The 15,216-nt window shown below is 40.0% G+C and overlaps 2 protein-coding genes across 2 annotated transcripts in view; one reads left to right on the plus strand and one right to left on the minus strand.

Moving 5' to 3' along the window:
• RASSF6 (Ras association domain family member 6) overlaps nucleotides 1-1,160 on the plus strand; it is a 43,619-nt gene extending 42,459 nt beyond the window's left edge. Inside the window, exon 6 of the mRNA XM_023737811.1 lies at nucleotides 1,035-1,160. Within this exon, the coding sequence (XP_023593579.1) occupies nucleotides 1,035-1,160 (126 nt within the window). The remainder of the gene's footprint in view (nucleotides 1-1,034) is intronic.
• Nucleotides 1,161-1,702: 542 nt separating this feature from the next.
• Nucleotides 1,703-15,216, minus strand: part of LOC101347696 (alpha-fetoprotein-like) — a 54,886-nt gene continuing 41,372 nt past the window's right edge. The window contains exons 12-14 of the mRNA XM_023737812.1: nucleotides 14,855-15,081; nucleotides 3,336-3,468; nucleotides 1,703-1,870 (exon numbers count right to left, since the gene is read on the minus strand). Of these exons, the coding sequence (XP_023593580.1) occupies nucleotides 1,703-1,870; nucleotides 3,336-3,468; nucleotides 14,855-15,081 (528 nt within the window). The remainder of the gene's footprint in view (nucleotides 1,871-3,335; nucleotides 3,469-14,854; nucleotides 15,082-15,216) is intronic.

Raw genomic sequence — 15,216 nt, forward strand, 5'->3', positions numbered from 1 at the left:
CCTTTCACCATACTTATTCAGTCTGTATGCTAAGCAAATAATCCAGGAAGCTGGACTATATGAAGAACAGGGCATCAGGATCAGAGGAAGACTCATTAACAACTTTCAATATGTAGATGACAAACTTTGCTTGCTGAAAGCGAAGAGGACTTGAAGAACTTACTGATGAAGATCAAAGCCTATAGCCTGCAGTATCGATTGTACCTCAACATAAAGAAAACAAAAATTCTCACAACTGGACCAATAAGCAACATCATGACAAATGGAGAAAAGATTGAAGTTGTCAAAGATTTCATTTTTCTTGGATCCACGATCAACACTCATGGAAGCCGCAGTCAAGAAATCAAATGACGTATTGCATTGGGCAAATTTGCTGCAAGAGACCTCTTTGAAGTGTTAAAAAGCAAGGATGCCACTTTGAGGACTAAGGTGCACCTGACTCAAGCCATAGTATTTTCAGTCACCTCATATGCATGGAAAAGCTGGACAATGAATAAGGAAGATCAAAGAAGAACTGATGTCTTTGATTATAGTGTTGTTGAAAATATTGAATATACCATGGACTGCCAGAAGAATGAACACATCTGTCCTGGAAGAAGTACAGTCAGAATTCTCCTTAGAAATGAGGATAGGAGACTTTCCTCTCATGTACTTTGAACATGCTATCAGAAAGGATCAGTCCCTGGAGAAGGACATCATGCTTGGTAAAGTAGAGGGTCAGCAAAAAAGAAGAAGACCCTCAACAAGATAGCTGAAACATAGCAACAACTGTGAGGATGTCACAGGACCGGGCAGTGTTGTGTTCTGCTCTACATAGGGTCACTATGAATCAGACCCGACTCGACAGCACCTAATAACAACAACAACCACCTTCACCTTAGGTCAGTGGTCCTTAAAGTGCGGTCACTAAACCAGTAGTATTAGCGTTATCTGGGAACTTGTTAGAAATGCAGATTATCAGGCCTCACCCCAGATCTACTGAACCAGAAACTAAGGGTGAAACACACTAATTTTTGTTCTAACAATCTTTCCAGGTAATTCTGATGAACATTAAATTTAAGAATCACTGTATTAGAATAATTATACAAGGAGAAAAAGGAACAAATAGTTGGGGCTTTTCAACCATTCAGTTGAAGATTGCTGTTGGGCAAAACGTGTAGAAAAAAACACATCTTCCTATAATGCTATTGATAAAATAGTTCAAGCAAGAATTATTCATAATCAAGAGCAAGAATGCCTTAAGAAAACTTCCTTGGGAATTTGCAGGTACAAGGCCATCCAACAGAAGTGTTTATCTGTATGGATACGGAGTTGTTAGAAAGAAAAACAGTTGTTGTGGAGTTGATTCTGACTCATGGCAACCCCATGTGTGTTAGAGTAGGACTGTGCTCCATAGGGTTTTCAAAGGCTGATTTTTTGGAAGTAAGTCACCAGGACTTTCTTCCAAGATGTCTCTGAGTGGACTTGAAGACTTGAACCTCCAACCTTTTGATTAGCAGTGAAGCGTGTTACTGTTTGCACCAGCCAGGGACTCCATGAAGTTATTAATCAGGTGGGAAAACATTTTATAAATGCTTTACAAAAAGCCTTTTGGTGAAAAGGCTTTATAATTTAAAAATGAACTCTAGTACGTGTGAGTATTGTCATTTCATGTATTAGCTAGTCAAGGGACAGATATTTAATTTTTGCAGCTTTGTCAGAACTACTCAATTCTGCGATTATGCAATTTTAATGCTGTAGCCAGAAAACAGCCAAAGACAATACGTAAGTAAATTGGCGTGCCAGTGTGCCAATTATTTACACAAAGAGGGGGTAGGGCCAGATTTAGGACTGAATTTTGCCAACCTCTGACTGGACTATAGATATATGGCTTTTAACACAAGCACATGTACAGTTTAGCTGAATAGGTGGAAAGGAGACACTGCAAGTAATTCAGGCAATCATGAAAATTATTACCTGTGAAAACATTTCCCAGGGCCATATTAAACTTAATCCCAGCCCTCACCAGCCTCAGTCAGTTTTGCCAAAGCATGCTTGATTTTTTAACCACACACTTGCATTACTCTCCTCAGACACGAACACCTACTGTATCATTTTCTTCCCTTCAAGTCGTCTTTGAGAGAGCAGCCCATGCCCCTGCATTGATTCCTCTCAGTGAATTTTCATGAATTTTCTGTGCCATCCTACCATGATATTCGCAGCCACTTAAGTCTCACAAACTACTTTAACAGTGTATGAAAAAAATCATTTCCTTGTTAATTATACCGAATTAGATTAATTACAAAACTAGTCTCCAGGTCATCAGTTTGGCATGTCCGCCCAGGCAGACACCCTTTCCTGGTCTGTGTCTGTGCTCTTTCCTTTCTCTATTCTTCAGCTCCTCTTCTCATGATCCTCTGACCAATGAGACCGTATTTATCTGGTTCTCTAGTTAATCCCTTGTTATGGTTGAATTCTGTACCCAAAAAAAAGATAATGTTCAAGTTCTAATCCCAGTATTTGTGAGTGAGACCTTAATTGGAAATAGGGTCTTTGCAGATGTAATCAAGTTAAGATGAGATCATACTGGATTAGGATGGAACCTACTCCAACGACCACTACCCTTATACAAAGAGAGAAATTTGGGCACACGCAGGAGAATGCCATGTGATGATGGAGGCAGATATTGGAGTGGTGCATCTACAAGCCAAAAGAAGCCAATGATTGCCAACAACTACCAGAAGCTAGGAAGAGGGCTAAGAAGAATTCTCTTCTAGAGCCTTCAGAGAGAGTGTGACCCTGCCAACACCTTAATTTCAGACTTCTAGCCTCCAGAACTGTGAGAGAATGAACTTCTGTTGTTTCAAACTCCCAGCGTTTGGTAATTTGTTATGACAGCCCTAAGAAATAATAACACCACCCCAAACTACATTTGGTGACTCTTTCCTGCTTGTGCCCCCAGAAATTTCTAGGACAAAACTTCAGTTTTCCCGGACAGGTCTTTATTATTTCTTTAAAAATTTCTCTAAACTTTCCAAGTACATTATTTCTCTAAAATTACCAAATGTCTTCAATTCATCCTTCTTCCTCCAACCAAAGCATCCCCAATGCAACTGGCATTATGATGCTTGTATTCGCTTCCATTCATGTCTAAGACTCCTAATTTCCTCAGATAACATAAATAGTCACACACCCTAAACCCAAATATATTCAATTACTTCCATCCATCTAAACTGTGATTTTTCTCCTAATCCACTCATGATTGGGATGGGGAAAGGGTTTTCTTTGCAGTAGCATTCCTCAATTTTTTTTTTTTTTTTTACTTTAATAAATCCTATGAGTCCTAACAGGAATACCTTTCCTTGAAAACACATTTCACTTTTCTCTACTTGGCAGCACATCTCCACCAGGTAAGCGAAATCTCTGACGATTGATTGGAGCTGTGTCTCTGCTGCACGGGGATTCTGCTTCACAAGGTTGCTGAGTAGCCTGAATCAGAAAACAGGAAGCACTCTCAGAGTTCTAGAAGGCCAAGTTATAAATGTGCCTTATTCCCTGGAGCTGCACACCACCCATGCATGCCTTTTCATCACTTCCACTCTTAAGTTTGAAGGCTCCAAAAATGCCCTGAAGTCTTCATAGTTCACAAATCTCCCTGTCCTCTTCATGCTTTATTAAACATACTTTTCTTCAAGTACATCTCTGTAATATAATTATATCATTAAATTTAATTCTCTTTATGTAATTACTAGTAAACATTGTTGTTTTCTAAACTTTTCGTTGTATATGAAGACTAAATATACTCTATAGTAAATTAAATGGTTGTGTCTACAATATTTTATTATGAATTCTGAACAACTAATCTCTTAATAAACATTGGGCATATAACAGACTTGGAAATTGAGGGCCCCTCATGTTATCAATGATAAAACCAATAAACTAATTTGAAACCACATGGCTTGACATTCAGCTCAGATTCTCCCTCATAGTATATGTTTTTCCACAACTAGATAAACAGCCTTGTTTCAACCACTTTGAACATTGAAAATTGTAACCTGGTTTCTGTCTCCCTATTCAATAAATAATCATCCATTTTCCTCTTTTTTTTACTGTTTTTGTTGTTGTTATTGTTGTTGCTGTCGTTAGTTGCCAACAAGTAGATTCCAACTCCTGGCAACCCCATGTGTGCAAGATAAAACTGCTCCATAGGGTTTTCAAGGCTGTGATCTTTTGGAGGTAGATCACCAGGCCTGTCTTCTGAGGCAACTCTGGCTGGGTTTGAACCTCAACCTTTCAGCTAATAGTTGAGCACTTAACCAGTTGTGCTACCCAGGGACCCGTATTACTATTTTAGACCAAAAAAAAAAAAAAAAAAAAAATTAACTACAAAGAAAATAAGGAATAAAGCGTAGAGAAATGTACATTAATTGATATTCTACTGCTTACCCCAAACGAGCTAAAAGTCTTTGCATATCCATTTGAAACTCACTTTGATAATACCTAGTGGTCTTATTTGTGCCTTAAATGGGTATAAAAGAAAATCTCTCAGAGCTCTAAGTAGCTATTACAATTACAATTTAACCCAGGAGTCCAAAAACTTTCTGTAAAGGACCATATAGTAAATGCTTTAGGATTTACTGACAAAGATGATATTATGTAGGTATTTATATTACATTACAGAAACCCCCCGACCCACCTCACCCCACTCTGTTTGTTTGGGGTGGGCCACACCAGGTGGTGGGTACAGTTTTCCTTCAGTTGCCATCAGCTGGAGGCTTTTCTCCAGATAAAGATGAAAGGGGACCAGCCAGTGGGGAAGGGGCCTGCCAAGCCAGCAGAGAGGGAGGAGGGGTGACAGGAGCACTCTGGTCAGTTTCACTCCTGTCCCTGTGACACTCACCCCAAGGCTCCCTTCTCTTCATCCAGGTGTCTCTACTTGGGCAGTTGACAGAATGGAGGCATGGCGATTCACTGAATCACTGATTCCCAGACTGAAATGCCACCCTTTGCTGCCAGGCAGTCGCCAACATCTGAGTCCCCAACATGTATATGGCACCAGTGCAGGGGAGGTAGGCTGTGGGAGTGGTAGGCAGAACAAGGGTGGAATAAACGCTCCTAGCTTGGTCTCTGCGGCTCCCAGGACTAGCCTACCCCAGGGGTACCCACAGGCCCTACAAAAATAGCCTTGGGTGGATGGCTTGTCATCCCTGATCTAACCAATAAAAGAAGACTTCCAGGCTAATGTGGTGGCCCATTGGACATGCTTCTTCTGAACTTCCCATTTCAGCTCCACCTCCCTCCACTCTCCACCCCCTCTCCCAATCCCTCATCCCTTGCCAAAATCTTCCATGAGGATAGAAAAATTGAAACAACAGCATGGCTAAAAGTAATAGGGAAACAAAAGTCAGGTTTTTGTTTGTTTGTTTTAGTAACTACCACATTGATGAGGCTGGTGTGAGAAGAGTATTTCTGATGCTCCCTCTGAGTACCAACACAACAGAGCCACAGGAATATAGGAAATTTTAACTAACTCTATGTTTGCCCCCTATTCCAAGTCCTAGGAATCTATCCTGAGGAAAGATCAGATATGGGACAAATACTTGTATACAAAGGTTTTCATTGTAACATTGTAACAATCTTCATGTCTAACAATAGAGAATGGTTAAATTCATCATGGTACCCATATAGTGAATAATACAGAGCCATTAAAAGACTGTTTTGAAGAATAAATAGCAACAAAACTGTTTACATTATAATTTTTTAAAAATCTCTATGCTGAGTGAAATAAACCAATCACAAAAGGACAAATATTGTATGACATCGCTTATATAAAAAGACAAGACAAAAAACCACTATATATATGTATATATATATCTATATAGATATAGAGATGGAAAGCCAACATCTATTGAGTATATTGAGTAGTCACTATGTTCCAGGCAATGTGCTAATAATTGTTTATTTGTTATCCCATGTAATGCTGTCTGTTATCTCCAAAAAAAAAAAAAAACAAAACCTATGTTATCTACATTTTGCATTTGTAAGAGGAGTTCTGGGTTCTTTAAGAATAATATAAGTCTGGGCATATCTAGCAAACTGGTAGGGTGAGTTTCCCTCCCAGAAGGCATGAGGATTGGGATCTACTTGTGAGAGCTCATCCTGAGATACGAAGCCAGGCACAAGGACTTCCATCCAGTAAGAAAAGTTTGGTTAATGGAAGACACGGTCATTCTGTGATTCCCCAGCCTGGCCTCCAATAGACTTATTTCTGAGTCATAAACAAAGATCAGGGTAACTCTCTGAAAACGTACTGGAAGAGCACTGTCATTCAGGTTCTGCAAACCATTACAACACAAGCAAGTCTGCCAGGAGTTCCTCTAAAAGTGCATAATTCCGGCGGAGGTATTCTGTCTGCCTCCCAGCAAAGCATAAAGTAGCTTTGCCATTTCGAGGGATTCAGTCTGCAGCTGCGCAGGAGACAGCAGTGACTGGAGGACATGAGGATTCCCAGTGGTGGTGCAGTCATGGTGCCAGGGAGAGCGGTGACTGGAGAACTCCTGGGGGTGGTGAGGTGAGGGGAGTGTCGTAACTTCATGCAGAGGATTCTGGGAATAATTGCTAGAGCTGAAATTGTGTATAACTAGGTAATAGCAAGGGCCTGCAAAACCTCACCATAGACTGGTGGGCAGTGGGGAATTGTGGGAGTGTGTTCGTATGCATATGACCTCATATATAGCCTCCACCTTTCTACCAGCGGAAACCCTGGTGGCGTAGTGGTTAAGAGTTCAGCTGCTAACCAAAATGTCAGCAGTTCAAATCCACCAGGCGCTCCTTGGAAACCCTATGGGGCAGTTCTACTCTGTCCTATAGGGTCACTTGGAGTCGACTTGACAGCAACGGGTTTGGTTTTTTGGTTTTTATCTAGCAGTGGAGGCTTGTGTGTTGTTACATTGCTGAACAGGTTTCAGTAGAGCTTCCAAACTAAGACAGACTGAAAAAGAAAGAACTGGCAATTTACTTCCAAAAAATTAGCCAATGAAAACCTTACAGTTCACAACGGAACGGTGTCTGATCTGCAACCAACCTGGGGGATGGCGCAGGACCTGACAGTGCTTCGTTCCGTTGTGCACGTTGGTTGCCCTGAATTGGAGCCAAATCAATGGCATCTAACAACAAAAATACACATATTTATAACGGTATAAGTGAAAAAACAATAGCTATCTCTGTACTGTTAGAATACAATGATTATAGTTTTCTTCTCGCTACTCTTCTGTATTTTTTAAAATTTCTGCAATCATTGTGTTGCATTAGTAGTAAAATAAATATTTTTAAAGAAATAGAATAGTATAAGAGTTGTCTTTTCTACCAAATTGTTCTATACATATTGATTCTTCATTCCAAATTAGACCTAAACTTGGTCCCACCTGAAAGAAAACACTGTGCTTATGTGTGTCTCTGTATTACTCAAATCTATATGGTCAGGATATATGCTCAAATCAGTTTATACTACCTATGACTAATAGTTGTCAGATTTTAATAAAGTAATTATTCAAAGTAAGAAATACAGGCTATTTCCCATTGGAATTTGATGGATTTTCTCTCAGAATATATTTTTCTACAAAAACAGTATTGCTCGTGATGCTGAAATTTACTGGCCAACCCATAAAAACACAGACTAGCTTAAATCCCAGATTACAAAAACTAACCTCCATGAGTACCTTCGGGAAACTCATATCACAGACCTTGCTCTGATTCAGGCCTAAACAGTGTGATTACCCTGTTTCCAAACACTTGTTTGTGGTTTCCAAGGTCTGGGGTAGGGGATTCAGCACTACAAGAAGCTGAGGCTGGTGTAAAGAGGGGAAAAGCTTTCCTCCTAGTCCATGCTAAATCAAGTCACCCTCTAATAGCATGAAAAAGGCATAAACTTAAAAGTCAAGCCTGGTTTAAATTAGGTCCTCTACTCACTAGTTTGTGTTACAATGGGTGACATACTCAACCTCTCTCTGACCCTTATCTGTAAAAAAGAAAATTTGAATACCTACATTGCAAGGTTTTTGTGAGGAATAAAGCTAATATATTAATGGGCTGAGTATAGTACCTGGCACAAAGAAGGCACTTAATAAATAGCAGGAGAGATAATAATGAATAATAATAATAATAGGACTACTTTCTTCTATTTCAAATTATCAGTTGCTTCCACCCATGGTCTTCCTACTACCTGACCCTCAGAATAAATAATACATCCTCACAGCTTTTCCTCTAGCCGTTCATTTAGTTATTCAGCAAATAATTGCTGAGCATCTTTTCGATTTCCCTGAGGACTACTGTTGCACATTCAACAATAACACGGAAACCTAAAGGAAGAGGCAGGAAGTCTCCCTCATCCGTACTCTTTTTTTTTTTCTCACTTGTAAACTGCGAGACCCCAAGTGCCTTTGGTGACTTGGTCCCTCCCAGCCCCTCTAGTCTCATCTCTGCAAGTCCCTCCTCCTCTGTCAGCCTATGCCTCAGTCCTCCTGAACCCCTGTGCTTTCTCTTCCGCTGCTTGCTCAGCTGGTTTCTGGATGCGCTTCCCCAGAGGGACCAGTAGAGGGAAGACGAGCACGACGCAGAATTTCCAGAAGATCAGCCAGGGCTGTTTAGTTAAACAAGGAGAAACGCCCCCAACATACGGGTACAGGCAAGGAAAAAAAAAAAAAAAGTCTCCCATCATCAGAAAGCCGAAGCTGTGGGAACAGGTGTTATCAGCATGTCCCGTCGCCTCTCCCTGGCACCCCAGACGTAAAAGCTGCCACTTCTACAACCAGGGACTCTCTACCACGTGGAAGCTGGAACTCCAACCGACTCTGTTACAGACCTTCATCTGCTCGCATCCAATTTATTTCTCTCTTCCTCCCTCCTTCACCCTGATCTCGCTAATTACCAAACTTACAGCTTTGATTTAAAAACATTTCCCCTAATTCCTTCTACTCTTTTTCTTTTTAGATTTTTAATTTATCTTTTTAAATCTTAAATCCTGTTTTTAATCGTAAATACCATCAGTTTGTTATGGCATTAGTCTTTTCATCTTTTATTCCCATTAAATATTTATCAATTATTTCATTTAAAGCACATTCTACTCTACATACTATTTTACATTTCAACTCAACATTTTTCTTAATTGGATTTTGATTTTTTTATTTGAACTTCTATTTCCTTTTTATTTTCTCTATCTTACACTTAAATTTTATTCCATGACCTCAGCTTCTACTTTATTACCCTGATGAATTTTTTCTTTCTCCTCCACTTGATTTTTTTTTTTTTTTAATTTCCCTGTAGATTTGTGCAGTGATGGTCAGCCAGGGGTAGATGCCATGGAGAGAGCTCTTACCACTAGTCAAGAGAAGTTGAAGCCTTTTCTCTAGCCTGGCCTGGAACCTCCCCAGGACCTTCCAGAAAACTGCCCATTAACTGTCTCTATGCTGTGGCTTTCTCTGTACAGAGAACATAATGAACTTAGTGGAACAGGGCTGCTTCCTAATAGTTCCCACTCTCCATTTTCTAGCGCTTACATGAAGAGCTTCATTTTTAAAAAGTCATTGAGCTCAGTATTATAACCCCTTGATTTGGGGCATACCAACTGCCAGATGTTGGTAGTTAAGTATATACACTTTGAGGCAGACAGCTTGGGTTCAAATCCCAGCTTAATGTCCTATGTACCTGCTGGATGACCCTACAGCAGATTCATTTGTTCTTTCAGCCTCAGTTTCCTCATAATTAAAGTGGGGTTGATAATAGTAGCCACCTCATAAATTTTTGTGAGGATTTAATGACACGGCATACATACAGTGTTCAACATGGTGTCTGACTATGCCCAGGGAAATTTCTCAAGAGAAAATAAAGCCTGTCCTCTGGAGGTGAAATGGGCTTCTCTTCATATCAGACCCAGGCTAAAGAAAGAATGATGAAATAAATGTTGGAATGGTCTTTGGGTGATTATTGGAAAATTCATGATCTGCTTACCTTAGGAAAGAAGAAAGAACTTAGCCTCAGCTGGTTTATGAATTGCAAGTACTGTGATGATACAGAAAAAGTAACAACCTTGTACTTGCTGACCACAAGAATGTGTTCTTTTCTAGGGCTACAAAAACTTTGACACCCTTGACAAGATAGCATTGCTGGGCTAATATTATTTAGATCCTGCTTTGAAAGAGCAAATCTTGGCACAAATAAACTAATAAGAAATACACCCCACTTCTGATGATCTTGGGGGTGAGGAACAATGAGCACTGGGCTCTGCTTTCTCTTAAGGACAAGAGCAGGTGTATGTGAGGAGGGCAGGAAGGGTGGGCGGTGACTGTAAGGAAACTGCCCCATTCTCAGGAGATGGAATGTCCTCGGGTGCACCCTCCTTGTTTAGGGAAGACTGAATTTCACCCTTCGGCTTTTCCTAGAATAGTCACCTCCAACATCATATCCATCACCAGCCAAATTCATCCCAAGGGAGAATGCCTGAGCCATGGGAACATCTTGGCTGTAGGCTCAGAAGTTAGGTAGAAGTGGAGGGATGGATGATTGATACCACTAAGAAGCTTTCTCTGTAGCAGCAAACAAGTAGCTTCTTTTCTAAATTCTGATACAGTAAAACCTGTGAAAGCTGGAACCGGTGTAAAATGGAAACCTATCAGAGAAGAACTGAAATACTTTTCACTAAAACAAGTGATAGAAAAGTGGTAAGACTACACCCTATCACAGGTGGAAAACTTACAAGACCCAGAAAAACAAGGTCATCCCATCGAGTTCTGGCTCTCACAGGTTTCGCTGTAATAAGTATTCCATTCAGTCAATGTGGGTGGGATAGGAAGAATTAGGGGAAATGCCAGCCTCTTGTGAGATCTTATTCACTTAGTACTCTTGGTAGCCAAGAGCAAGACCAGCTGCACAAACATTGTGTGTGCTGGATGTGCTATTTCCAGGGCCAAGCTCATCGTGCCTTGTTCCCCTCAGTCACAGAAATGTAAGTCTCCCAGACCATCTATCATCGGACTGATGCTCTCTATATCACTAACAGGACCCATTGCCTCCTGTCCCTGCCCTCCCTAACTCTTCCTCTATCTCCTTGGTAACACATGGCTTTCTCATCAGAAAACTCCCCTAGATCCACAACTGCTTCTCTGAACTTCTCTTCTTCCTGTATGTAAAACGTGAGGCTCCGCTGAGGACACAGTTTCCCCCAAGACCTCTCAAGAGTAGGCTATTTCTACCCGAACACCACTTAACCTTAGCACCTTGTTTCCTTTTACTGCTTCCAACATACCTCTCCTTCTTCCTCTTTTAAAAGCCATAGCTTCATCACAAAAGGACAAGTATTATATGATTTAACTAACATGAACACTTAGAATAGGCAAATGTATAGAGATCAGAGGTTAACAGTGGTTACCAGGGGTGGGAGGGAAGGGGAAAGAGGGGAGTTTTTGTTCAGCTAGTATTGAGTTTTCTGGTTTTGGTGATGGAAAATATGGCAATGGATGTTGGTGATGGTTGTACAACATGATTGAGGTAATCAGATTCATTGAATTGTACAAGTGAAAAATGGTAAATTGGCAATTGTTGTGTTACCTACATTTTTACAATGAAAAATAGTAATAGTTTTAAAAAGCCATAGCTCCTTTGAAGTACATGTTACCAAACTTTACCACCCCCATCCCCATTTGTTTCTGCCACATCTGGGAATCCTGGTCATGCTCGTTCATTTTTTTTTATTTCTGTATGGGATCATTGCCTCCCTTTCCACCTTTATCTTGCCATCATGTTCTGCAGTGTCAACATCTGTATTAATGATTCACATGTGACAGATTCATTGAAAAAATGGCTCCAATTGTGTAACTTTCTCTGTATCCATGTCCTTTACAATGTGACTTTCTAACTCCTGTCAAGAGGTGACATTTATGTCCACACCTCTTCAGTCTGAACTTATGGTCTACTTTATAGCAGAATGGACATGGTATATTTCTTTCTTTTTGTTGTTGTTGTTTAGAATATACACCAATTCAACCATTTCTACATATACGATTCAGTGACACTGATTACGTTCTTTGAGTTGTGCATTTCTTTCTCACCCTCCTTTTCTGAGGTGGTCCTCCCTCATTAACATAAACTCACTACCCACTAAGGTTCCTCTCTAATCTTTCAAGTTGCTGTTGTCACTTTAATCCCATGTAGGTAGCTTTTAAAAGAGCATAATGTTCAAGGAAGACATGTTTTAGTAGCTAAACTAGACTACTGTTTGGTTTTAAGAAGACTTCAGGGGATATTTTGGCTTAAGATTTAAAGATTATCTCAGGGCAATAGTTTCAGGGATCCATCCAGCTTCCATGGCTCTAGAAAGTCTGGAGTCCATGAGAATTTGAAATTCTGTTCTACATTTTTCCCCTTTTGGTCAGGATTCTTCTATAGAATCTTTGATCAAAATGTTCAGTAATGGTAGCCAGGCACCATCTAGCTCTTCTGGCCTCATGGCAAAGAAGGCAGTTGTTCATGGAGGCAATTAGCCACACATTCCATATTCTCCTCCTATTCCTGACCCTCCTTCTCCTGTTGCTCTAGTTGAATAGAGACCAATTGTTGTGCCTTGGATGGGACATGGCACATTTCTGACCTTAGTCCCCTCCACACTACCCCTTTCTCCCAGCTATCAAATGAGAAAGCATGAGTTAGTCTACTGCAAGAAAGAAGACCACATGCAGCAGAGGCAAGCCATCCTAGTGAGACCATCCTAGGCCAGCCAGCTCCCAGCTAACTTTGCAGCTGACCACAGATCTGGGAGCAAGCCCAGCTGAGAATGGCTGAGGCTAGCCTAGGTCAGAAGACTCATCCAATCAACCTGCAGACACTTAGCAATAATAAATTGATGTTTAAAACCACTACAGTTTGGTGTGATTTGTTATGCAGCAAAAGCTACCTGACATATCATATGAGTAAAGGATGAAGGAAACTATGTGATAACAGACAACAGTAGCAGGAGAGCAAGAGGGTGGGCAACATAGTGGAATGACTAAGTATTCAAATAGATGCTGTGAAAGCAGGAGTAGAAACGAGCCCTAGAGTGAATTCTATTGCTGAGTTTATCCAAAAACCCTACATAGAGCAATGTTGGGAAGCCCTACTCAAATTTAAAGAGAATATGCTCTACAGGCAACATTTCTGACCAATAGACTTCACTATCAGTAACAGCAACCAACTCAGAATAGGACTTTGTAAAGTAATAACTTATATTTACCTAATTTTCTAAGTTATGTTTTAATACGTTATATATGTATATATCACATCCGAAAAAAACCAAACCCACTGATATCGAGTCAATTTCAACTCACAGAAACCCTATAGGACAGCATAGACCTGCCCCATAGGGTTTCCAAGGCTGTAAGTCTTTACGGGAGCAGACTGCCACATCTTTCTCTTGTGGAGTGGCTAATGGGTTTGAACCACCGACCTTTCAGTTAGCAGTCAAGCACTTTTAACCACTGCACCACCAGGGCTCTCTATATGTCATGTATATTTATGTATACTTCATTCGTATATGTGTGTGTGTATGTATATATATACATATTGCCATGGTCATATATAAGCTTGGAAACATTGTGCTTCATTCCTTTTATCTTCCTCGTGGAGATCTACCTTCATACTAAAAGTGTGACAACCCCACCTCACCCTCAGCTGATATCCAAAGAATAGGGATCCATCCTTACTCAACAACACAGAATATCTGTAAGGTATTCTATAGCTTCAGAAGTAAAAATTACCATTTATGGTTGGAAGTGACAAGGAAACAGATTTCTACTTATTCCTTCCCCCCAAAAAAAGAGTTTTGTAATAATTAAACATATCTAAAGATAAAACAGGCTGCTTCAAGCAAATGGTCTTCTCATCAATGGAAATATTCATGAATAAACTGCACAGACATAGGTACAGCGTGTTTTCGAAGTATTTCCTAACCTTGGGGTAGGGAAAATTGATAATATCTGAGTTGCTTTCCATTTTCAGGATTTTTTAATTTTGTATCTTCATAGAAAAGATATATATGGTACTAAATGTTTACTTCCTACATTGTGAATTTATGGTGATATCCTGTTTTCTTATATTCTGAGAAGTTACTACAAATGCCTTTCTGGTACAGAAAACTATTACAGAAAAAGGAGAGAAAGAAATCAATGATTCAAGAAGTTGACCTCACAGACATTACATTATCACCCAGCTGGCACCCTCTACTAATCACTCAAAAACTAGTTTTCCAAACAGATAAAACAGGTACTCCTAGTAACGGTGGTGGAAGTGGTAGGAAAAGTAATTATATACTATGAACTGATAAACATCACTCTAATGGAAAGTTTCCAAAGTCGGGTCCAAGCGTGCTCATCCTGCAGAATCTTAGTATGTTCTGTGACCCCAATGAGTCTGGGTTAGAACAAGCTAAACAGGTTACCAGGCAGGACTCTCTGACTTGCATTGTTAATGTAAGGTGCGAATTTCTAAGAGCAAAAAGGAAATACAGTATTCCTAAACTCATTTAATCACAGAACCCTTTTTGCATGGAATACTTTCTAACACAAATGTTCCATAGTTCACATTTTAGGAAAAATACAATAGATAATGTATTTCCCTGTCAATATTTTCTGATCAATGTTCTTCAATATCATTAACAGTGATAAAATTGGCGTAGAAATCACGATAACGACAATTGCAAAACTGCAGAATATTATAAATTCCACTTGACCTCCAACCTAACATTTAGGTGCTCCGTTCATTATGCAGTACTTATATCTGTGCCCAGTTTAAAGTTCTTTATACCTGCCCCACTGTTAGTGTAAAGAACAAAGTAAACAAACATCCTTACTTTTGCTTTTCAGTTTGGAGTTGCTCCTCCTGAGCTTTGCACAAGTCCTCGTTAAGGCTGATGATTTGGTCACAGGGTACAGACGGAGAAACATAAGTTTCATCAGCTGGCAGATCATCAAAGCATGGCTTTCTGAAGGCATAGGAGTCACCACAGCAGTGACCTACACCAGTATTGATAGGCTCAGCCTCATGTCTTCTGCATAAAGCTCCAAGAATTAGCTTCGCCTTTCCCAGAAAAGAATTACAATAAGTGCCGTAAGGTTTATGGTCTTCCCCCCAACCCCCCGATAGAAAAATAAGATTATATTTAAGTATTCTCAGATCCTAGATTCTGCTAGTTCTGTCTGGATTTCAATGTTT

Source organism: Trichechus manatus, unplaced genomic scaffold (assembly GCF_000243295.1).
Source record: "Trichechus manatus latirostris isolate Lorelei unplaced genomic scaffold, TriManLat1.0 scaffold00108, whole genome shotgun sequence".
In the NCBI taxonomy this organism is placed as follows: Eukaryota; Metazoa; Chordata; class Mammalia; order Sirenia; family Trichechidae; genus Trichechus; species Trichechus manatus.